This window comes from Pipistrellus hanaki, assembly GCF_964339955.1.
Source record: "Pipistrellus hanaki genome assembly, chromosome: 16".
NCBI classification, from domain to species: Eukaryota; Metazoa; Chordata; class Mammalia; order Chiroptera; family Vespertilionidae; genus Pipistrellus; species Pipistrellus hanaki.
Window position 1 is genome coordinate 35,691,739 of NC_140518.1, and position 24,023 is coordinate 35,715,761.

A 24,023-nucleotide genomic window follows, 5' to 3' on the forward strand; every position below is an offset into this window, starting at 1 on the left:
TGTCCCCACCTACCCGGTCCTGCCTTCTGCAAATCCTACCTGGCTTTGGCCAACATCCCCTCCCTAGATCTAGCCTTGGTGCCCAGCCCAGCCCTCACACAGTCACACCCCACTCCTCAGCCCAGGAACTCCAGCCCAAAGGTGCCCGTGGGACTCCAGTCCCTGAAGTCAAGTTCATGTCCAAGGCTATAGGCACACACAACAGAAAACCTGTCTGTTCTCTCCAGGTCCCGACCCAGCATCTTCGTGCTTTCAAACCCAGTCATTCTACCATCTGATACTTGTGCCGAGAGCTCATGTCGGGGAAGGCATGATCATTTCAGCTTCTACAACCTTCGCTGACAATTCCCCTCCCAGCATGGAATCACCGGCCCTAGCAATACACTCCCTGTGGGCGCCCTCGGGGATGTCTGCTGCGCGGCCTGCCGCTCGGGGCGGACGGCTGTCTGCAGCCCAGCACTGCGCCTCCCCCCTCTCTGAGGCCGCCGCACACGCCGATGTGGTAGAATTATAATTGGTCTTACTTTCTTGGAACAAAATCCCGAACACGTCTCCACTGTCATGTTGGCCTGCGTCAGGGAGTCGGGGAAGGCGTCCGTGATGTTCTCCGGCAGTTTGAAGCACCCGCGGTTCGTGACCGACCTCCCTGGGGGGGAAAACAGGATTTCGGTGAGAAACGGTGCTCCCGGCAGTTGGTGCCTGTCACCAGGGAAACTGGTGGCTTCTCCGTCTTAGCATCTGAAGGGGCATCCTCAGGAGGGCAGGTCTCACATCAGAGACGGCAAACTGCCCTACATGGGGGGTGGCCAAGCCCTGATTCTGGGGGAAGCGAGACACCAGGGCCTTGGTCACCCAGGATCAGCGACAAGGGGCTGCCTGTCTGCCTTCAGGTCTCACTGCCACCAGCTCTTGGGGGACAGAGTCCATTCACCTTTCCTTTCTTCTCCCACTTCTTTCCCCCTCCCTCCCTTCACAAAATCCGGACGGTGTGTCTATCCTGAGCCAGATTCGGCACTAGGGAACCTGCCAGGCAGATGTTCTGGAAAAGTGCATGGCTTCCCCGTAAATGTGCGGAAAGAGAAGCAGGCCTGGAAACCGGCACCCTGCCAGGTCCCGTCACTGCGCCACCGAGTGACCCACCGCCGTGCTTCCTCCCCGACCGTGGGCTCCCACCAAGCTCCGGGACTACTCCTTACACCCGTCCCAGGCAGCCTCAGGTCACCGTGTACCTCAGACCTTCTGGTGGAAAACTGCAGCTCCCCAGTTGGCTTCCTTGGTGCAGAACAAACCTTCTGGAATGTTCCAGCATCCACTGCTCATGTTTCTTCCAGACTCATCAGAGTTTCTCTAGATGGCACCCCGATACCCATCCCTGATCTCCTGGGGCTCAGCATCTCTCCCTGCTCCCCGTCTGCCCAGCACCTGACCAGCAGCAGACACCCCCTCCCCAGGCAGCCCCGCAGCCAGAGGGCACTTCCACGCAGGACTGCAAAGCAGGATGGAGCCCTGGTCTGGAAGCCCATTGGTCAGCCACGTCTCCAGTGGTCTGCACGTCAGGGCACCCACCTAGTTGGGCACAAATGAAGGGGGGCAGCTGGTGTCGGGGAGAACCGTCCAGGCTGAGCATCTGCCTGGCCTGAGGTCAAGTCCTGGTGCTGCGGATGACGCGCTCTGAAGCGTGGGTGTATCGTGTGGACTCAAGACCCTCTGATTCCTCGCCAACACAATGCCCGGCAGCTAGAGTTGTTTTGAGGGGCAACGTGCACCCACAAGCCAGCCCCTCATGTGGCTGCCCTGGCCTGGGTGTAAGGACCTGGGGTGATGGCTTGTGCTGGGCTCACAGAACTCCTTCCTGTCCTGTGGCACCACTGAACCCCAAAAGGACAAAACAGCTCGATGGACTGGACTGTGGTCCTCAGCCAGCTGCTCTGGGGTGGGTCAGACCCCGGGGAGACAGGCTCCGGGGCACGTGACAAGGAGGGTGAACAGCATAGGCATTATGGGCATCCCGGCCAGTCCCAGGCTGCAGGGAGGCACAAACCAGAGTCCCAGGGGCAGCTGTATGTGGGTCACCCTGTGCCCAACCACACCCAGCCCTACCTGACACAGCAGGTGCCCAGTGAGCACGGAATGGATGAATGAACTGAACAACAGGGCACGTGAGGGCGCAGCATACACTGCAATGCCAGAGCATCAGCTGCCTCTGGGCATCACTGAGTGACTGTCTTTCGGGGAAGAGGCTGTTGTCCGGTGCAGTCTATCCACACCTGCCCCCTCACTTCCCAGGTGCCAGCCCCAGGGCCACTTCGGGCAGGGCACCTCTGAGATGAACTGCTCTGTTCCTGCCTCTGATCCCAACCCGGGGAGCTGACATTTAACACGGGTGGCCACCTGGTCGCCTCCAGACAGAGATCCTGTTGACTCACCCCCTTGAGAAGGGAGTGGGCAAAGTTCAACTGCATGGGCCCCACAGGCTGCCCGAAGAGGCAGCTATCACTCTGTTTTCAACATGAACCATGGTATCAGGTGTAGCCCCTCAAGACCTGAGGCTGAGTAACTAACTGGGCCATCTCACCCTTAACCAACGGGCAGCCTGAAGCACATCAGTGATCCCTAAGAGGCAGAGGCTGAGCAGGCGGGAGGAGCTGGCAGGGCAGCCGGAGCCTACATATAGGCCTGGTCCTGCTGGGGGGTGGGAGTGGCTTTGAATCCAGGGAAATCAAAGGTCCAAGAAGCCAGCCTGGAACATTCTTGTCCTCAGGAAGCCCATCGGGACGCCCAGGTGACAGAGCCAAAGTTGACAGATCCATGCACCACGGCAACCTTTGTGCCAGGCCCTGTCCTGGCCCAGAGGAGGCATCAATCACGATTTGTTGAGCTAATGGTCTCATTAGTGAATCCACAAAGCATGTGTTGCCAGGGTTACAACCCTGTCCCTGTCCCCCCAGCGGGAGCCCTTGTGCCCGGATGTATCCTCTCTGACTGTAAGCACTTAAGCAGCCTCAGTTGGCGGGGCCTGAGCAGAAGCCACACTCCCCGTCACGCTGGCCCCACAGCCGTCACCATGGCTCTCACAGCCGGGCTTCTGGACTGCATGGCTAACACTCATTGCTAGGAGAGGTCTCAGGACACCCCTCTGCAGTCCTAACGCCTGACCTAAGCCCTCTTTCCCTGAGCTCCGTCTGCGCCTGGGCTAATGCATTAGCTGCCCTGGAGCCGTTACCAGGTGCACAGCCAGAGGCACTGTCCAACAGCCAGTGTGCCCCCATCGCCCACGGTCTCACCCCTGCCAGTGGTGGGGACAGTCTCCTGTGCCCTGACTTCTTCCCAGCCCGGCCCCTCCTGATTATGAAAAGGACGGCCCCTGGCCGTGTTCTCAGCCATCTTCATTCGATAAAGATCGAATTTTATCGTCAGAGGAAGTGGATCTGGGACTCAGCATCTTGCAATCAGGACAAACCTGAGCTTCAGACACCTCTACCGGGGGCCCCCGGTATTTAAAAGCACTTTCCACAGACATTCTTGGGGATTCTGTCTGCCTGTCTGGAGCACCAGCTGCCTCCTCTTCCTCTTCCTCCTGGCTGATTATTTCCCTTCGGAGTTCTGTACTTATATAGTGAGCTCACCTTCGGTGAGAGTTTACCTCTGGGAACTCTCTACACCTGGGCTGGTGGCACAGCTCTCGAGAGCTGTTGCATTTCCCTCTGCTGGAGTTTTTAGGACCAGGAAGATGGTATAAATCTGAACCCCAAAACTTGCACGAATGCAGGTCGCCCACAGTTACAAATTCTTAGGGAGAGTTTTCTTTTTGTTTGTCCCCCGGAGCTCATGTCAAACAGACAAGTTTTTTTTTGTTTGTTTTTTTTTTTTTTTCCATCTCCCTGGACTATATTTCAGAAACCGAACTTTCACTGATTGACACTTCAGTGGAAGTGAATCCCACGTTAGGCAGAGGTCTCCACCCCATTCCCTATCCTGACCAGCTCAGAGCCTCCTTCTCTGTCCGATGTGGACACCAAAACCTCAGCCCGTGGCCACCGAGACCAGAGACTGCCCTCTGCGGAGACCAGAGCTGCACAGCCTGTTTCCACTCTCATCGCCACTGTGACCTTGAATCCCTCTGTATTTCCTTCCTTGCTTGCTAGTCGGCTATGCACGTGAAATAGTCTTTGTTCCATTTACTCCTCCATTCCTAGGGGCTGGGCAGGTAGGGAACTTCCAGAGGACCTGGTCCACCCCAATGCTAGAAATCCAGGTCTGCCTCTGCACCTTACAAAACAGACTGGAGCCCAGAGAGGGAAAGTGAGCTGCCTGAGGCCACACAGCACATTTAAGACCTACATAGGCCTTGGCCCCAGGCCTCTGGATCATTTTCTCTCCCTTCAGACAAGATGTGCTTCTGCTATGAATGCAAGCAACCTTTGGCACACGCTAGGCCCACACCCCACGGAGATGAGCCCGTCCAGGGAAGCTGATGAGAAAGGGAGGGCAGTTTCTGTTCCGATGATTTGGAGGAGGGGCCGCAGCGGGGGCAGTGGAGAGAGGGGACAGACAGAGCCTGGGGAGGCTGCACACTCACGCTTCCTGGAGCTGGGCTGCAGCTCCTCCACTCGGTACACGGAGAGCCGGCCGACGCCTCCGCACGCCGAGCCCTTCTCCCCCTTGCACTCGTGCTTACACTCCTCGGGCCCGACGCTCTGCACCGGGAGCCGGTTCCCGCAGTAGCACTCTGACCCGGCCTCCAAGCCGGCGTAGACGTAGGACCTGCAGGGAAAGCGGGCCTGGGATAAAGCTGCCCTCGGCGTCCGAACAGCTGGCTCTGGGGCCCGGATAGGGCTGCTGGGCTTGAAGCTGAGGCTTAGTCTGGATGAGGAGGCCAGGGCCACGGCCACCAGCATGGGGCTGGCCTCAGTCTTTCCTTTGTGATAAGCTGACTGAGTCGGCCCCACTGGTTCCTCTCCTGAGCCCTGAGCTTTGTCCCCTAAGGTGCTGGCCAGGTGACAGGTCATGACGGGTCCACGGCAGTAGTGTGCTGGTAACTGGTTCTCGGGATGGGAGGGAAGGGGCCCAATTGGTGGCATTCGCCAATTTCTATAGATGATTTCAAGCTGGTGAGGGTTCAGCAACGGGCTGATAACATTTCTGAAGTGTAACTGTTTGCTCTCGTGAGCCACGAGCTGGCTCCAGCTCACTACTGGTCCTTTTAAAGGGCCCTCCACACGTTACAAGCAGACCCCACCACAAGCCTCCCTGGCCTGGAGACCGCTCTTACCCGCCTCCACCCAGCTGTAATACTGTCCGTAAAGAAAGAGAGGGAACGGACCCAATGTGGTACCACACGGGATTTTAACTATGAAAAGGGATCAACATGTTCAAACTCCTCTTCAGTGGACCTAGGCATAAAAACCAAAATTGAGCTGAAACCAGTTTGGCTCAGTGGATAGAGTGTCAGCCTGCAGACTGAAAGGTCCCAGGTTCGATTCCGGTCAAGGGCATGTACCTTGGTTGCGGGCACATCCCCAGTAGGGGGTGTACAGAAGGCAGCTGATTGATGTTTCTCTCTCATCGATGTTTCTAAGTCTCTATCCCTCTCTCTCCCTCTGTGTAAAAAATCAATAAAAATATATTTTAAAACACACACACACACACACACACACACAAAAACAAACAAACAAAAAAAGCCCAACACCAGCTCCTAACCCTTGTTTGGCCCCTGCTGGCCATGTGACCCTGAATATCCCTTACTACCTCCGAGCCCCCATTTCCTGAAATGTTAGGAGAACAGAATGAGATTGTGTCCATCTCACTTTTAGCACTCTCGACAGGGGCCCTGTCCTTTCCTTCTCTGGCCTCACGTTTCTTCACCTATATAATGGGCATGATTAGTTGTTACCTAGCAGAAGGTGGTAAGGATTTATGACACAACAAATATGAAAGAACCGAACGGGAATGAAATAAACTAAGAGTACCATCTGCTGATTCTGTTGTAAACATACATGCACATGCACACACGCAGAGTGGCCTGTGACAGCCTTGATGGCAGGGACCACTCCCTGGGATATGACTAGTGTCTGGTAACCACTGGGTCAGTTGGCAGCCGCAGAAAGAGTAAATCTTGTTTGAAACACAATAAATGTTCCCAGAGCAAGAAGGGTCCTCAGAGAAATCTGGGTTAAAGCCCTTGATTCTCTTTTAAACATACAGGTAAACTGAGGCCGAGGAAAGGCGGAGGGCTCAGAGCTCAGTCACATGGCGAGTCCCTGGCTCAGCAGCACTAGAACCCGGTCCCTGGACACTGAGCCCAGGGCTCTAGCCACAACCCCAGACACCTCATCAATAAACTCTCCCTCTTCTGGACAGTTGGGCCCCGATCAATCAGGCTCTAATTAGTTCCACATTGACAGCCACTGGCAGCCGAAGTGTCCCCTCCCTCTGGGGAATGTCTCTTGACCTTATTTCCGGTGGCATCCGGGGTCCGGGCCCCACACTTACCGCTCAGCGCAGGCGTCCTGGCAGTGGGAGACGGTCATCTTTCTCAAGTCAAAAAACACAGTGCCCTTCAGCGTTCTCTCCTGGCCGTCGTCACGGAAGCAGCCAACATAGGTGCCTGCAGGCAGAGAAGCACAGCAGAGACTCAGAGGCCCTGGGGAGGGAGGGGTCCTGATGGCAGCCCACCCTGGGCGAATGCCAAGGTCACCCCCAGCCCTTCCGGGCAAGGGGGTACCTCTCAGAGAAGCCAGGGCATGAGGCTGTGGTCCAACGTCCCCAGAAATGCTTCTGGATACGTCAACCTGCTCCCTTCTGCCCCTTTTCTTGGTTAATGTCCCACTGGCCCCCAAGACTAAGGTGACCAGACATCCCGCTTTTGGCGGGACAGTCCTGATTTTTAACAATTTGTCCCGTGTCCCGAGGCGTTTTAAAAAACTCCAGATGCTTTCTAAACATCGGGACTTTTTAAAAACGCCGCGGGACGCGGGACAAATTGTTAAAAATCGGGACTGTCCCGCCAAAAGCTGGACATCTGGTCACCTTACCCAAAGACACCCCACCAGGGCCCTGGGGTCAGTCTGAACACCACCTTCTTCCATCACAACTCAGCAAGTCAAGTACCTCCCCCAGACCACCCCCCATCCCTGCCTTTTCTGGGCTTGGAGGGGCCTCCCAGCTCCACAAATGTCCCGAGTGGCAGGTTCTGTCACCTCCTTGCCATCCAGAAGAAGGAAATTAATTGTGGAAACTGACTACAGAGAATATAAACAGATCCTGCAGATAGAGCTACTTCAAGAAAAATAGCTGCCGTTCCCAGGTGAGAGCAAGCCCCCATCCCTGGAGGGGCATAAGGAGCCTTTGGCGTGTAAGAGATCTGTCCTCTGCGGGACTCAGCAGGCCCACAGACCCCAGGGCCTGCCAGTCCAGGATCTCTGGCACATCCCTGAGGGAGAACATGGCTCCACAAAGGGGTGACCGTGCTGATTCAGACAGGCACCGGCCAGGAAGGCCGCAGCAGCCCTGCCCTGCCACCCTGAGAGGGCGGTATCTCGTCCCTTCCAGGCAGTGATCCTCTTAGATACCAGCAGCACACATGTGGCCACACCCTGTGTCCACACAGAGGCACATGCTACACCCTCCACTCAGGGCTCCCAGACCCCCAGGCCATGGAAGCTTCTCTCTGCTTTTCTGCAAAGTCTCAGGACTTTTGAGACCAGAATGGACCTCTGCAGGAAGACTGCGCCCAGGTCAGCGAGAATAAATGGCTCTCCTCAGCCCGCCTGCTTAGTGAAAGAAAACGAATATTTCAGAAATTCCTCATGTGGTGCTCAGCGAAGAAGAAATTCTATTACAGCTTTCAACTAAGCATCCAAAACACAAGCGCAGGGGTGTTAAACATTTGTCCCTGTGTGTGAGAAAAACCTGAAGGTTGTAAAGACGCCCTGGCTCAGTACCCCTGGAGGCTGAGAATGGCACGTACATGTTTCCGGAGGAGCAGGGAACAGCTTTTGGGGGAATAGGCTGACTTAGGTTTAGCTTCCTTTTACTGAGCCTCAGCTTACCCATCTCTGAAATGGGGCTACGGGCCCATGGAATTCATGGAGGCGCCAATAAGAATTCCACAGCATCTGGGAAGCATCTAATGCAAGGCGTGGCATGTGGTACAGTACCCGCTGTCATGGTTGTTTTTATTGTTAATATATCACTATTAATATTGATATAAACGCTGAAAAATTACTCTACTTCCCCGAAACTCAAATCCTTCATCGTTAAAATGGTGATAGCACCACGTACGTGTCAGGCTGTTCAACATTAAGTGAGATAACAGATGTACACCCACACAGAACAATGCTTGACCATTAACAGATGTTCGAATAAATAACAGAGATTATTATTCCGATCCTTCCCTCTGACCTGGGACCTCCTATGATGATGGATCAGTGAATATCGGCTGAATAATTAACACATTCATAAGAGAGAGAAAGAAGTGATTTCAGGCAGTCAGCTTCGGGTTCTTCGGAAAACAGGGAGCGGTGAACCAGTCGGCAGCTGCCCACGTGGGAACTGACCGGCCCTCGCCTGGCCGTCCCGCTCAGCGTGCAGCACGGGCCTGCGGTGCAGATGGCTCCCCTCGATGTTCACGAGGAGGAGGTGAGCTCTTTCTTCCGGAAAAGTAACGGATGGCCTTTCTAACTCCCTGACAGAGGCAAGAATGCGCAGAAAGAAAGAAAAGGACTTCCGAGGGATACGCTGGGGCACATTCCGGGGCGGATTTATTACTTTCGGCTGAAATGGAGGCGATGCATTATTGTCTGTGACTCCACATCTGTTCATTTGCACATCAAAATGGACATGCTGTGAGGCTATTAATGATGGCTTCGGAGATATTGGAATGTCTTTGGAAATTACTATCAATAAAAAACAAACCGGCCATGGAGAAGTTACTATTTTTCCCCTCGTAAACGTACTGACATTTTATTCCATTATGGATGTTGTCCAAGGTATAATGAAATGCTCGGTGATTGATGGAGCCTCCTGCAGCTTCCCAGGCTTGCAGGATCCCTTTTCAGGGGGATGGCAGACTGCCCGCGCCTCAAAGAGACGCCCTCTTTGTCTGCAGCCCCAGCAGCTGTCCCGAGGGCTGGACGGGGTCTCCTCTCCACCAGTAAGGCCTGCCTGGTTGTGCAGGGCCCCCAGAGGGGAACAAGGGGCTCCCAGAGGGGGTTCAGGCCGGGGCCCTGCCTCTTCCCTCTTCCCCTGAAGATCTCCAGCCATGTGACACCGCTGCCTCACCCAGAGCACAAATCCCATCTGAAATCTTGGGGGATATTAAAATCTCTAATAACCATTACTGACCATTCAATACCAGAGCTCCTGCTGTACCAGGTGTTAGCTCCTCCCTTGCTGCTGGGTCAGGGGGAGGTTTTGGGGGTCACTGGGGAGAGCAACAGAGTGCCTAGGGCACCCCGGGCATCAGGATAGTCAACCTTTTAATATTTTAAGAACCGATAAAGCCATAGTGGCTGACCTAACCACAGTCCTTCAGCCTTCACTGCAGCCCCTTGTGTCACTTTTTTAAGTCACTGAAGATGACTTAAAAGGGGTATCCACTAGTTCTCTGAACATACGCACTCAACACCCAGAGCTATAACTAGGTCACCCTGAGCCATCCCCTCTGCTGGCCAGACACGCTGAAGTCAGGTTATAAAGAACTAGTCACTTCTGTCTAATAGGCCCAAAGCCTCCAGCATGCCTTACTCGTGCTGTGCAGTAAACATGTGGGTGCATATCTGACTCTGTCACCAGACCCAGATCCTGAAGTGCACTGTGAATAGCATATGTGGAGACCCAGACATGAATCCTCAATATGTGCAGATTGAGAGCAATAACGAGAAGAATTGCAGCTAAGCTGCCCAAGGTCACAGAGCCCAGAACTGGCAAGACCGAAAGAGGCACTCAGCTCTGCTTTCAAAACATGTGCTCTTTCTATGGCTTCGTCTCAAGAAATCCATGCTGGCCTTGTCAGTCATCGACACTCTAGTCTAAATGAGTGATGCCGGTGCAACCTGCATAGGGACCCAGTGTCTGGGTGTGCTGAGGAGAGTTTATAGAAATCATACCTGCATAAAACGAGCTGCAGAAACAGTCCCTCGTTTCTCCCCTGAAAGCCTTGCTGAGGAACCCCAGGGTGAGGGCTTTGACCTAGATGATTTTAGAAGAAACTTCCTTCCATGCAGACAACAGTGCAGTCTTCCGTCTACATTCTACTGAGCCACTAGGGTCACCCCCACTAAGGCGAGGGAAGCCTGGGCTCCTTTTTCTTCCCTGGATCCTTCTCATTATCCTTGGAATAAAGTCAGATCCCTAAACCTGACCCTCGCAGCCCTCCCTGACTCAGGCGCCAGACCTGAATGCAAAGCCCACGCTCCAATCGCCTCACATCTTTCTGTATCCTGCCATGGAGTGCTTCATTCTCCAACCACACTTTTTTTTATTTAATATATTTTATTGATTTTTTTACAGAGAGGAAGGGAGAGAGCTAGAGAGCTAGAAACATTGATGGGAGAGAAACATCGATCAGCTGCCTCCTGCACACCTCCCCCACTGGGGATGTGCCTGCAACCAAGGTACATGCTCCTGACCAGAATCGAACCTGGGACCTTTCAGTCTGCAGGCCAATGCTCTATCCACTGAGCCAAACCGGTTTCGGCTCCAACCACACTTTTTATAGTTAGGAGAGCAGTTCCCCTGTGACCTAGGGTGCAGGACCGAATGGGTCGGTGACAGAGATGCTGACGGAGCTGTCAACACCCGACAACAGCCATGACACTTTCTGGGTGCTTGTCACATGCAGGCTCCGTTCCTGGGCCCCACACAGAGCCTGTATCACAGTGCCCAGAGCCCCGGCCTGAAGCCAGGCGGTTCCCACGTGAGGGTCTCAGCAGCGCGGCTGTGGAGGGGCCACCTGTGTCCCCTAGGCCTCGCTGCTTCCAGGTTGCACCTAGAGATGCAGGCTTCACCCTTGTTCCGAGAGATGCAGGCCTCCAACTGCTCTGCTCCGTAACACACCCCTTCCTGGCTGTCTTCTCATCCCTGTCTCGCTTCTCCCTCCCTAACAGTGCTCCCGGGATCACAGCCCTGATCCACCATGTGCCTTGGAATCCCGGTCTCAGGGTTTGCTCCTGGGAACCCACACTAAGAGAATGACCTTGGGGATTGACTTAACTTGTTTGAGCCTCAGTTTCTTCATCTATAATATTGGGATACAATGTAGAACCCATACATAGCACATTTACAGGAACACAGTAAATGACATATGAGTTAGCTGTTTTTATTAAGGGATGTAACTAACAGCTGCCAGTTACTAAATGCCGAATAATGCACTAGGTCCTCTAGCCCAGGCGTGCTTGGCTTGGGTGTACATCAGAATCACCGGGGGGCGGGTGGCTACAGGGACTGCGGCCCCTGCCCCAGAGCTCAGGATCCCCCAAGTCTGGGAGAACCCGAGAATCTGCACTTGGAACAGGCTCCCCGGGGAACCTGAAGCTGCTGCTCTGGGACCCCACCTTCCGAGCCACTGCTCTACACGATCACATTTAGTCCCCACAGTAGCCCTGGGGCAGGTCCCTCTATCTCCACTTCAGAGGGACCCGGAGAAGGTAAGCAAGCACCGCCCAACAAGTTTGTGGCCAAGCCAAGGTTCAAGACAAGGATGGTCTGAACCCAAAGGCTGAGCTCAGAGCGACCTGCTCACACACCCTGCCCTGGGCCATGTGGGAGTCCAGCCGCGAGTGAGCAAACTCCAAGGGGCTTCCCATTACCGGCCCTCCCTGCGCCGGGCGAGCAGGAGGGAAGGGGCAATAGGTGAAGGTCTGGGTCTGCAGTGCCTGCCCCCCTGGCTGCCCCAGGGGCCAGAGAAAGGGGCCTCTGACCCTGTGACCCCGAGCAGGCTCCTGAAAGCAGCTCCCCGATATGCCAGAGGAACCTGGGCTGAGTACTTACCTCGGCTGCTGGCGGCTGGCCTGGGGGCCACGGGGCCCAGGGCGGGCAGCGCCTGGGGGTCACCCATGAAGTGGTGGAACCAGCGGCGCCGCAGCTGGCGTAGCTCTGAGTTGCGGCTCCGGAGCCAGTGGGGCCCGGGCCGGGGCCGGGCCAGGGGGCTCTGCAGCACGTCCACGCCGAGCAGCAGCTCCGGGCTGACGCGGGGGTCCTGCAGGGTTCTGCTGTCCAGCAGGCCCACGCCCAGCGCCACGGCGGCCACGGGCAGGGCCTGCAGGGAGCCCGGCGCCCGGGGCCCCTGTGGCAGGGCCACGCGGGCCCGCTGCAGCAGCAGCAGGCTGCCGGTCATCAGGTAGGCGGCCGTGAGGAAGAACAGCAGGAACTGTGTTCTGCGGAGAAACTTCTGGAGTCGGAAGAAAGGTTTGGCCATGCCCCTGGGAGGCAGGGCTCCCGGCTGGAGCCTGGGCACGGCTCCTAGCGCCCGGGCGGGAGGGAGGCCGGGGCCTCCGGAGGCATCATCTCCACATCCTGGATCAGCCTGTGCTCTCGGGGGGGCTACTGCTCCCGCTGCCCCGCTTCCGGCAGGTGCTCAGGTGGCACCATCACTCCTCTCGGGCCACTGCACCCTGCGGCTGCAGCTTCTGGCTGAGGGTCATGACCTTCGCCATTCCTGAGCTCTGCCCACCTTCACCTCTTGGCTCAGAAAAACCTGGAAAGGCAGAGAAAAACCACGTCGGTAAAACAGGAGGGACTTCCACTCCCACTGCTCCAGGCCGGAGCCCCTCACGGCTGGCTCTGTTTCCCAAAGGGAGCACTGGACAGAGATTGGGGTTCAAGTCTCAGCTCTGCCACCAGCCGGCTGTGTGCCATCGGGCAAGTGACTTCACTTACCAGGCCTCAGCTTCCTCGCCTATGACATGGGACCACACTGTCCCCGGGGCGGTGGTGGGGACCCAGGAAGGGCAGCGACAGGGCAGAGGGAGAGCAGCAGCTCTGTCCTGAGTCCTTGCTGAATGTCAGGCACTCAGCTCAACGCCTTATGAATTACCTCATTTCACCTTCCCACCAATCCAGTGCTGTGGGTCCTGTAATATCCCCAATTCCAGAGGAAGAAACCGTGGCCAAAGGGGTCCAAGAAGCCTTCCCCAAGTTGCACAGCGCCAGGGTTTGGGGTACAGCTGGTCTGTCCTCAGAGTCTGTGCTCTGAACCACACCGATAGCCCAGCACATACAAGCGCACCCAGCCCAAGGCATGAGTATACAGCAGGTGCTCAACACGAGCATGCAAAACTCCCAGGGGAGCTCCAGGATGGCAGGCAGGGCTTTGGAAATTGCTTTGCAGAGGCTGGTCCGCTTTAACACAGGAATGGGCATGGAGTAAAGGGGCGGGAGGGGGGGGGAGAGGGGGGGCGTGGAGAGAATGTGCAGTCTTCCCGGGCTTCCTGAAGGCTACAAGCCAAAGGAACAGGACAGCCCGGGGCCCCCACCTGCGATCGGGGGCTGGGGCACCTGATGGAGAGAAGGCAGAAGGGCTCTCAGGGCAGCCTCCCGGGGCCCCTCCACGCCCCAGCATCAGCTCTCCTGCTGGGCGGTGGGTTCCGCTGGCGGGCCTCTGGGGTGTGCTGTGAGGGGCGGCAGGGGCAGCGGGTTCTGCAGCTGAGGGAGGAAGGCCCTCACACAAGGACCGGCTTGTCCCGAGAAGAAAGGCTCCGAGGAGCATGACTAAGCCGCGGCCCGTAACTAACACGGTCCGGGACTCCCGCCAGGCTAGCCGCCCCTCAATGGCTGCTCTGTGCGCCGGGAACAGGCGGCCGGGTGTGAGAGGAAAGACAATGTTTGGGCTCTGTGGCCTGGCATTCCAGGAGGAGATCCGGAGGAGCCGGGCCTGCTTGACCCTTTCTGATTGAACGCTGACCTCTGCCAGCTCTGAGGCCTCTGGGAGGGCAGGGGTCTGGGAGGGCCGGGTCTGGGAGGACAGGGGTCTGGGAGGGCGGGGATCTGGGAGGGCAGGGGTCTGGGAGGGCAGGGATCTGGGAGGGCAGGGGTCTGGGAGGGCAGGGGTCTGGGAGGGCAGGGGTCTGGGAGGGCAGAAATCTGGGAGGGCAGGGATCTGGGAGGGCAGGGATCTGGGGGGCAGGGGTCTGGGAGGGCAGGGATCTGGGAGGGCAGGGGTCTGGGAGGGCAGGGGTCTGGGAGGGCAGAAATCTGGGAGGGCAGGGATCTGGGAGGGCAGGGATCTGGGGGGCAGGGGTCTGGGAGGGCGGGGGTCTGGGAGGGCAGGGGTCTGGGAGGGCAGGGGTCTGGGAGGGCAGGGATCTGGGAGGGCAGAAATCTGGGAGGGCAGGGATCTGGGAGGGCAGGGATCTGGGGGGCAGGGGTCTGGGAGGGCAGGGATCTGGGAGGGCAGGGGTCTGGGAGGGCAGGGGTCTGGAGTCCAGGCTGATGGGGGTGGCAGGCGGAGTAGCCAGCAAGTGAAGGTGGAATTAAACTCTGAGTCGGGAAGCCATGCAGACCTTTATTTTCCCTCTAAGCTGGTGTGTGCCAGGCCCACCCCAGCCGGCCTCGTCAGATTTGTAAAACCACAGAGAAAATCCCGAGAAATCCTGGCTGATCTCCGGTCTCCAGCTCCGATCCACCTCCACGGGGCTGCCAGGGCGGTCCTCCTAACACGCAAATCTGATCACAGCACTCCCGCTTAAAACCCCTTTCAATAGCTCTCCGTGGCTTTTGGGATAAACTCCGAGCTCCTTAGCACAACATACAAGGCCCCTTCATGATCCGGCCCACAGCTCATCCTTGCCAGGGCCCTTTCCTTTGGCTTCGCCATCATGAATTCATGCATATGTGCGCGCGCACACACACACACACACACACACACACACTCACACACACACCCTCACAGACACACACACCCACCACGCTCCAGGACAACTACCCAGCACAGCTGTCTTGATGCCTTTGTACACAGTGCCCTTTATGTCTCCCCCCAACCCTCCCCCCCCCCCCCTTTGCCCAATGCAGGGGTGGGGAACCATTTTTCGGCCAAGGGCCATTTGGATATTTATAACATTATTTTCAGGCCATACAAAATGATCAACTTAAAAACTAGCCTGCCATATTTGGTCAAACATTTAATTAACTCACCCCTAAAGCTCGGCAGGGCCAGACCACATGATTTCTTGGGCCTCATACTCCCGAAGACCGGGCGGGCGTTCCCCACCCCTGGCCCAGGTGCTACTTCCTCCGAGAGGCTTTCCTCCACCACCGCCCACCCCCTGGGAAAGCTTCCTCAGCCTCCCACAGCCCACAGCTGGCCCCTCCCCCAGCACTCTTGTCCTGGGACGATTTTAATTGTCCAGCTACTTGTCAATCATCCTGGCAGGACTGTGATCGCCTCAAGGCTGGAGGTCCTACCCTTTTCGTTTTGGTAACTGGGGGCCCCAGCAGGGTGCCTGGCAGTGCAGATGCTCAGCCATCTTTGGTTCTGAATACATTTTTAAGTGAACGATGAGGTAAACTGACAGGCGGATCCCAGTATGAGACACCGGCTCCGTAGCTGTGGGAGCCTGGCCTGCAAAGCAGAGGTCACGGTGCGTGAGCCCACCTCACGGAGGCAGCTTAGCACAGGGCGGTCTTCCAGACCCCGGAAGCCGACGAGGTGCCCGGGGTGTGTGCTCTCCTCTCTCTGCTGTAAGTCCATGAAGAGGCGTTTCCAGCTCTGCTCACAAAGGACCTCTGGTTACAAGACCAGGATTCTACCCGCAGAAATAATCCTGTAAGAGGAAGCTAGCAAGGGAGAAGGAAGGACTCCCGCTATGGAAAGAAAGGTCCCCATAAGGCAGAGCAGACCCGTGGGCAGCAGGTTAACAGTCCGGAACCTGGAGGACGCGGTGTGGCTCCCGTACACACGTCACGTACAGGCTGTGGACACGAGTCGGGTGGTGTACACTGGGTGGGCATTGTCAGGGCTACAACCAGGATCCTACTGATCACACCCAAGTTCCCCCAGGCCTTCCAAAGTCCTCTCTGGAGCGCCCCCCGCCCCAGGGGCTGCCCCTGGTCTGAGGAGGGGACACTGGGCGTGAAGGCAGGGGTCGGGCCGAAGCTCAATGACACAGGCCTGCTATAAAGCCGGCTGCCAGTCCAAACCCTTAAAACCGCAAAGCAATTCCCGCCCAAAGTATGCGGAACTTGCCCCTCTGCCCTGTACTTCTGCCACACTTTCCTACCACATTATACTTGCCAATCACCCTCACTCTCTGCCATGCCCAACCCTCCTTCCGGCTGGCAGCTTCTTTAGGGCACAGATCACGTGGGATTTATCACCACATCCCTGGGTCCCAGGCCTCAGCCAGCAAGGCAGGGCTGGCCACTGTTCGTTGAGTGGCTGAACCGGGCTGGGGGGAGGGAGCATCTGCGCAGGCGCTCACAGCCAGCCTAGAGATCAGTCATACAGCAGCACTCGCCAGTTCGCCAACCCCTGGGGACATCAGGCCACTGCCTGAGGCCCTGGTCCTGGAGCCCACCAGCTGTGCCCACCGCCCCCCAAAGCAAACCCAGCTCGGGGAAGTCACTGCCAGGCCGGAGCCTCAGGCTCCTCATCTGTTAAATGGGCGTAAATTAACATTGTTGTGGGGTCAATCGGGGAGTAAAACTTCTGCTACCCACCAACCACGGCCAACACCGGTTATGAATTCAAAGAGGCAAACGAGGAAACGCCGGAGGAAAGGCCGGGGGCGGCTATGCCATGGGTGAAATCAGTCACTTCGCCTCTTCTTAGCCCCTCATGCTCTGGGGTGGGCCTAGATCCCATTCCTGCGTGAAGCTGGTCCCATGCTAAGATGGCTGCTGCAGTTGCCTTATTTTTCCACACCACCATTTATTAAGCTCTCCTGATGTTAATACGCAGGCTAGGCTGCATCGGAGGCTTCACCTGCGCCGTCTCATTCAGGGCAAGATTTATTCTGGGAAGAGCTAGGTGTGCCCCCGTCAGCACCTTTCTGAACGCATGCCAGGCCAGAGCTCCTGGAGAAAGTCCTGCACACGGCGTCCCCGAGCCAGACCTCCTGGACACTGCCATGTGGGTCAGTGTGCCAGGCCTGCTGGGCCCTCCCCTTCCGAAGTCTGGGTCATTTCCCCTAAGCCATGCTTCCCGTGTGGCACCTCTCAGGGAGGCAGCAGGAGCCTAGCTCAGGTGGGGACTCAGGCAACCGGAGCCCTCTTCTGTCCCTCTGTTGTTATCTGGGTCCCAGGTAGATGCTGAACAGGAAGGAGGTCAGGGGGTGGGGGTATTGGGCAGATGGCACCTGCCTCTCACCTAGGTTTGGGCCCTGAGAAACTGAAGGGGGGAGGGGTGGCAGCATCAGGGAGAGAAGGGGAGGGGAAGGAAGAGGAGGGGAGAGGCGTAAAGTAAAGACAAAAGAACAGGGCCCAGCATGCTGCTCTCCATACAGGGAGATGGGCACTCCGAGCCCAGCCTCTGTGACTGGCAGCCAGGGATGGGGTGGGGTGGGGGGTGTCTCAGCAAAGCCACACCAGGGAGCCTCCAGCAGGGCTCGGTGCTCTGAGCTGCCCTTCCCTGTCTTCTCCGACCTCACCAAAGCCTGCCTCTGCCCTGCTCTAGCTCAGTGCCAGTCATCCGGACCCTCCCCTCCCAGTAGCCTAAGAAGGTGATCTTCCTAACAAGAACCAATGCTAAAGCCTGCAGTGGATCCCCAGGAATCAGATGGTCAAGTTTAAGCTCCTCAGCCTGGCATTCAATGGCCCCTCTTGACTCAGTCTCCCAGCCCCTTCCTTTCACTATTGCTTCCAGAATGCGATCTCCCAGCTAGTGTCCCCTGGCCAGCATGAGGTGCTCTGCGCCCCTCAGACATGTTCTTCCACTGGCCATGGATGTCCTGCCCCATCTCACGGCTCTGCAATGCATTGTGGCTACCAGTCAAGGTGGCGTCAGCTCCAATGCCACCTCTTCCGTGATGCCTTCCTGATTCCTGAGGGAACAGAGCCACCCATCTCAGCCCTGAAGAGCTAGATGGCAAAGTTGGATGCTCTGTGAACTACACCTGCTCCCACCTGGAGTCAGGACTCTGCTACTCTGCCTATTCCTTCTCCCAGCCTGTGAGCCCCTGGCAGGCACAGTCAGCACCTCTGCCCACCTCTGCATGGAACACAGGACATGCTCCCAGGAAATCTGTGCCCACTGGCCACCCTCCAGTGCTCTGGGCCATGCTGCCCTCACCCTGGGCTCCCACGCCTCTGGGTCTTGGAGACTCAGAAAGAGAGCCAAGGACCCATCTATATATATAAAAGCCTAAATGGCCATCTCACCATCCAACCATTCCATCGGTAGCTATGAGGTGCACTGACCACCAGGGGGCAAACACTGAATGCACAGGCATGGAAACATGGAACCGACTGATGAATCTCAGAGGGAAGGGGGGAGAGTGGGAAGAGATTAACCAAATATTTTATATGCATACTAGAGGCCCAGTGCGCAAATTCGTGCACCCATGGGGTCCCTCAGCCTGGCCTGCGGGGATCGCCAAAACCAGCAGTCAAACATCCCCCAAGGGGTCCTGGATTATGAGAAGGTGCAGGCCAGGCCGAGGGACCCCACTGGTGCACGAATCCATGTACTGGGCCTCTAGTTAAAATATAAATGTGATGGCCATTGGGTGGGACATGGTCTGGGAAATGGGAATGGAGTGGGAATCCCTAACTATGAAGAGACAGATCTTTGGTATATGTGCTGCCAGTGTAAGCACAAAGAGGCAAATCTTTGAACTTCCGAACTTTTGAAGAAAGCCCCAAAGTAAGAAATGTTGCTAAAAAGTTACAAAACATTTAATAGTAAGGTGGAACCTCCAGTCAATGCAAAAGCAAGGGGATCCTCCATCAAACCTACTGCTGAGGTTCATATAAATAAGAATAAATTTTTCTATGCTACATTAGAGATTGCAAGGTAGTCAGTCTCACACACTATCAATTGTGTTGAATGCACAGATCAACAAACCAAACGAATGATTGATCGCTCCATACACTTGTAAAGTCAAAAATCATTATCATCCCCATTTTATACTTGCAGAATTTGAGACAGAAAGAGGGCCCGTTAATGTGGGCCGAGATAAATAGCTATTGCTAGACTGGACTCTATAAGTTTTCTGGTTTTAAATCTATAGTTTCATCTATCATGTCGCATGGCCTTCATTTGTTCAACACCAGAGATGTAGGTTCTTGCAGGCACAGTGCTAGGGGCCAGGACTGCAAAGAAAGGCAGAATACCACTGTGGGGGCTGGTGTGATCCGTTTTTAGCTAATTGATCTGGAGCCCAACCCACTCTTTCTTTCTTTCTTTTTTTTATTAAATATATTTTATTGATTTTTTACAGAGAGGAAGAGAGAGGGACAGAGAGTTAGAAACATCGATGAGAGAGAATCATCGATCAGCTGCCTCTTGCGCACCCCCTACTGAGGATGTGCCCGCAACCAAGGTATATGCCCTTGACTGGAATCGAACCCGGGACCTTTCAGTCCACAGGCCGACGCTCTATCCACTGAGCCAAACCGGTTTCGGCCCAACCCACTCTTGAAACAGCCAAGCACAATGTCTCCTGGGCGATCCTCTTTCATAAAGTCCTATTTTGTTCATTTGTTCATATGTTTCTCCTGCTCAGTGCACTTTTGGGAGTTGCCTAGATCCCAGTGAGCGATCAGGACAAACCAGGGCAAAGTGAGTGATGTGCCACCCAAAGTCAGCCTGGCCCTTCTCTGGCTCTCTGCCTGCTGTGCCCGCAGGCACTGGGCCAAGGGCCTCAACACCTTTGGCATGCCCATCACCAGAACTGTCCCTCATGGCCCCCTCATGCCAAGACAGCCACCCTCTGGCTTCCAGGTCCAAGAGAAGAGAAACCAAGTGGGAGGGAGAGACTTAACAGCCACCAGTAGGCACACTGCATTTTACAGCTTACAAAATTAATCGAATCCGCTCTTTCCTCCACTTCTCACACCCACACTGGGAGGCAGAGTTCCCCCCTAACCACATTCTCCCAAAGCGGCACGTTTCTGATAATTTTCTGATAATTATTATCTGATAATTCTGATAATATGTCAACATGGATTATTAAAGCCACGAGGAGGGATTAGAAGAAACAGTAGGTAAACAAGACATTGAGCCCAAGGAGAAGGTAGGCAAAGGCCGGGTTCATGCATTCACTCCCCAGAGGAGCAGGGCCTGCCTCTAGCCCAGCTCTGCCCCTGCTGGTGGACTTGATTGTCATTCTTATCTTAACAGGTAAAGACCCTGAAGGCCTAAACACTGAGCTGCCCCAAAGCCCTTGGCCTTGACTTCTGAGTAGCCCCACGGAGAGTCAGGGAATGGGTCTCACCAAGAGTGACCAGAACCTGAGCCAGATGGGAGCACAAGCCTGGAGTGTCTGTAAAGAGAAGCACCCATTCTTCAGAGACTCCACTCAGACATGATTCCATCTGGCCCGTAGGCTCTGTGCAGCCTGCAGACGCTACAGGGAGCCAGCTCTGGGACTTCCTCCCCCGACTCGGCTGGAGGCTCCTGCTTCAGCAGCCGACCAACTGGTGGCCCAGAATACCCACTCCTGCCTGGTTAGGCAGACAGGAAGGAAGGGACAGGGATTTGGCCTTATGCCTTATCCAGGCTTCTCTTCACTCCAGCCAGACAGGCTGCAGGCCACAGAGCACACTCCACAGGCTCTGACACCCACTAACCCCCGGAATAACCTCTCTTCCTTCCAGAGGAGAGGTGAGGACGGGAGGATGCGGCAGCAGGTGAGGACCCCGGCATCCTCCTGGGGAAGGTGAACTGCCAGCTCAGCCACCAGCCCGCTGCCCGGCTCACCAAGCTCCTTTAGCGAGGGGGCTTGGGAGTCCAACATACCCTCCCACAAACCAGCACCGCTGCTCCTCCTTGTAGAAGCCCTGGTCTGTGGTGGCCCACCAGGGCACCTTCCCTACGGACTTCCGAGGTCCGAGCTAAGTGTGTGTGAGATAGTGAGAGGCATAACTGAGAGACACCTCCCCCTGGCCCTCTCTCCAGCCCCTACAAGCATCTGGTAGGGGCTGCCACAGACAGGGCAGGGCCAGCCAGCTTTCCACCTCCTCTGTTCCACCCCCACAGCCCCTCACTTTCTGAACTTAGCGACTTAGGCAACGCAGAGGAGAAAAGGCCCCCCATCTCCTCATCACAACCATGGCATGGAGTCCCAAGCTGGGACGACCCATGTGCCTCCATGAACTACGTGCTGTTTCAGCGACACAAGGGGATACACGGAGGACCACGGCATCGGATGTTGTTAGAAAAGTAGTGGAGTTCCCAGCCTGTCCATCCTGGGAGCAGCGGCCCCGCCAGTGCAGGCAGCAGCTGGATCTCAGGGCAGGACTATTGGGGGGCCGGGGGGGGGGAGAGAAACATGGGGGGCTGGAATCCTTACACGCATCCTCCCCAGGACGCAGGCTCAGCAAAGCAGCAGAAGTCCCAGCTCTGCGCTCTTCGCTGCCTCCAAGGGGTGAGCCTGCACGGAACAGGCATTATCCATTATCCGAGGGCGCAGATGCTCAGGAAAAGACAACCCCCAGGTTGCAGGTCACCCAGAGGCAGGGTACTCCTGGAGGCTTCTCCGTACAAAAGAAACACGCAATTAGCAGCCATCAGGCGTGAGTTTCCGTCCACACTTGTGAAGACGTAAAGCTCGACTTGGGGTAGATAACGGGACAAAATATATACATTTCGCTTTAGCCTCTATCTCTGTTCAAGTTCACCAAGCTGGAGAAAACCCTCCGCTGACCCGAGGCCTGGCTTGGTAGCAGAACAAGGGGGAGCTGCCTGCCGCTGGGTGACCCGTCTCCTCCTAGGAGAGGCGGTGCGAACCCCAAAGCGTGTCCTCGCCCCCCTCCGGGCACAAGATCCGCGGCTCATCCAGGGAAACAGACAGTGTCTCAGTGAACGAAGAGGGGGGTGAGCTTCAGCAATTGCCTTGCGCCCCCACATCCCCAGCCCCTCGTTCCGGGGCGCTCACTCCCCGTCCTGCGCGCGCTCACCCTCGCTGCCCCCCAAAGGCGCCCCCACCAGCGCGCCCGGAAGGAAGCCGGGGCAGGTGCAGTCCCCCCCGCGTCCCCAGCCGCGTCTACACAAACTTGTTCGCCGGCCCGACCAGGGAAACCCTGCCCGCAGCCCGCAGCCCGCGCGGGGGTCCTGGCGGGGCACCCGGGGGACCGGACTCACCCGCGATCACTGCCGGGCTGGGGCGCCCGCTCCGGCGGCCACGCGCGCGCCTCCCCGGGGCGGCGAGCCCGCAGCCCGCAGTGCCCGAGCCCGGCGCCCCGGCGCCCGCACGGCCCCGGGGTGTCTGGGGTCCGTGGCGAGCGGCCGGACGCGGCGGGGCACCGGGCACTGCAGCCGGGCTCGCCGGGCTGCGGACGGACCTCTGCGCTGAGCCGGTGGCAGAGCCAGCGGGCGCCCGGCGGGCGGCGGGCGGCGGGCGGAGGGCTAGCGGGCACCGGCTCTGCACATGCTCACTCGCGCGGCCGGGGGACAGCGGCCGGCCGCCGCCGGGTCCTAGAGGCGCCCGCGCCGCCGCCCTCCCGCCGGCCAGTGGGAGGGGTCGCGGCTCGCTGGGTGGAGGCCCACACCTGCCCTGGTCCTCCAGACCAAACCACTGCGGGCCCCGTGCCAAGCACGGACGCTGACACCCAGTCCCATACACATCCACCCAGTCCCATACACATCCACACATGCACACACAGCCCGGCTCGCGGCTCGCTGTGATACATACACCAGGAGGATGCATTGGCGCTCACACCCAGACACACTTAGAACACAAGCACACGGGGCACTGCCACACAGGGGAGTGCGCGGCCACACTCGGGAACAAACACACAGGGCAGATGCACACTGCCTGATATAAACACACTGATTCACTGCTTCATAGACTCCACACACACACACACACACACACTGAGCACTGTACCACACACTCAGAAACAACCCGGGACACTGTGACGGGCACACATACACACTGCCACACAGTTGGTAGCACTCTGATACCAACGCACAGCCAGACACACTTGAATCACTGTCCCATAAGGAGCTGGACACTGACACCCATGTCCTTATACACACACTGTGGGAAATGGTCATACACGAACCACTACCCCACAAATATGCTGACACTAGCTTCTTGCCCACACTCTGCCACCAGCTGCTCCACTACTCCACACCAACCCGGTGACAGACCCAGGCCTTGATATGGACCTCCACGGAAGCAGTGCCACACAGGAGTCCACTAACACACACTTTTATACAGAGAGCCATCCTGGGCATGGCCCACAGGTACACACACACACACACACACACACACACACACACTGAGATGGACCGTACTGGTAAAGACACACAGGTATACAATCACAGGCTATACACAGTCCCCTTCTTTAAATAAGGGTTAGATCCATCCAATCCTAAGGATTTCCCCTCCACGCCCCAGCCCTGCTCCTCAGCAATCCCCAAGCCACAGTGCTACCCCTGCCTCCCTCCCCTCCCCAGGTGCCTCGGTGGGCCCTGTCCTCACCTGTGGCTGGCTGTGAGATGCTCCGGGAGGCTGGGGACAGCAGAGGCTGTGGGAGCAGGTGGTGTGGCTCTAATCCCGGCTTCCCGAAAGCAAATTTCATGCCTCTGACTCCCGCTAGGGGCAGAGCTGCTTGCTAAGGCTCCGAGGAGCCTTTCAACAGGTGCCAGGCTGAGGGGAGAGGATTAGCCTGGGGACCAGTCAGAGCCCTGCTTTCCTGTGGGGCAGCAGAGTGGCACCCGGAGAGGAGAGGGACTTGCTGGTCCGACCAAGCACCGAAGTTAAAGCAGTCAGCTCCCTCCGGTGAAGGCTGTGAGCTCCGGAACTGGCAGGGGCCCGGGCATAGGAGACACATCCTGGCTTCCAGAAAAGCCCCACAGGCATCCCTTACCGAATGGGAACGTGTGTGTTGCTGTAATTGTCAACAACAATCACCACTGC

At 56.9% G+C, this 24,023-nt stretch overlaps 1 protein-coding gene across 3 annotated transcripts in view; it reads right to left on the reverse strand.

Annotated features, from left to right (window-relative positions):
• Window positions 1-23,677, reverse strand: part of WSCD1 (WSC domain containing 1) — a 43,948-nt gene extending 20,271 nt beyond the window's left edge. The window contains exons 1-5 of one of the 3 annotated variants that reach the window (XM_084863173.1): window positions 23,586-23,677; window positions 11,992-12,697; window positions 6,493-6,607; window positions 4,580-4,764; window positions 525-646 (exon numbers count right to left, since the gene is read on the reverse strand). In XM_084863173.1, coding sequence (XP_084719299.1) covers window positions 525-646; window positions 4,580-4,764; window positions 6,493-6,607; window positions 11,992-12,418 — 849 coding nt within the window. In that variant the 5' untranslated portion in view covers window positions 12,419-12,697; window positions 23,586-23,677. Of the gene's footprint in view, window positions 1-524; window positions 647-4,579; window positions 4,765-6,492; window positions 6,608-11,991; window positions 12,698-21,449; window positions 21,471-22,240; window positions 22,522-23,585 lie in introns of those variants that run through there. The other 2 variants (XM_084863172.1, XM_084863174.1) reach the window with 2 other exon arrangements.
• Window positions 23,678-24,023: the final 346 nt, after the last annotated feature.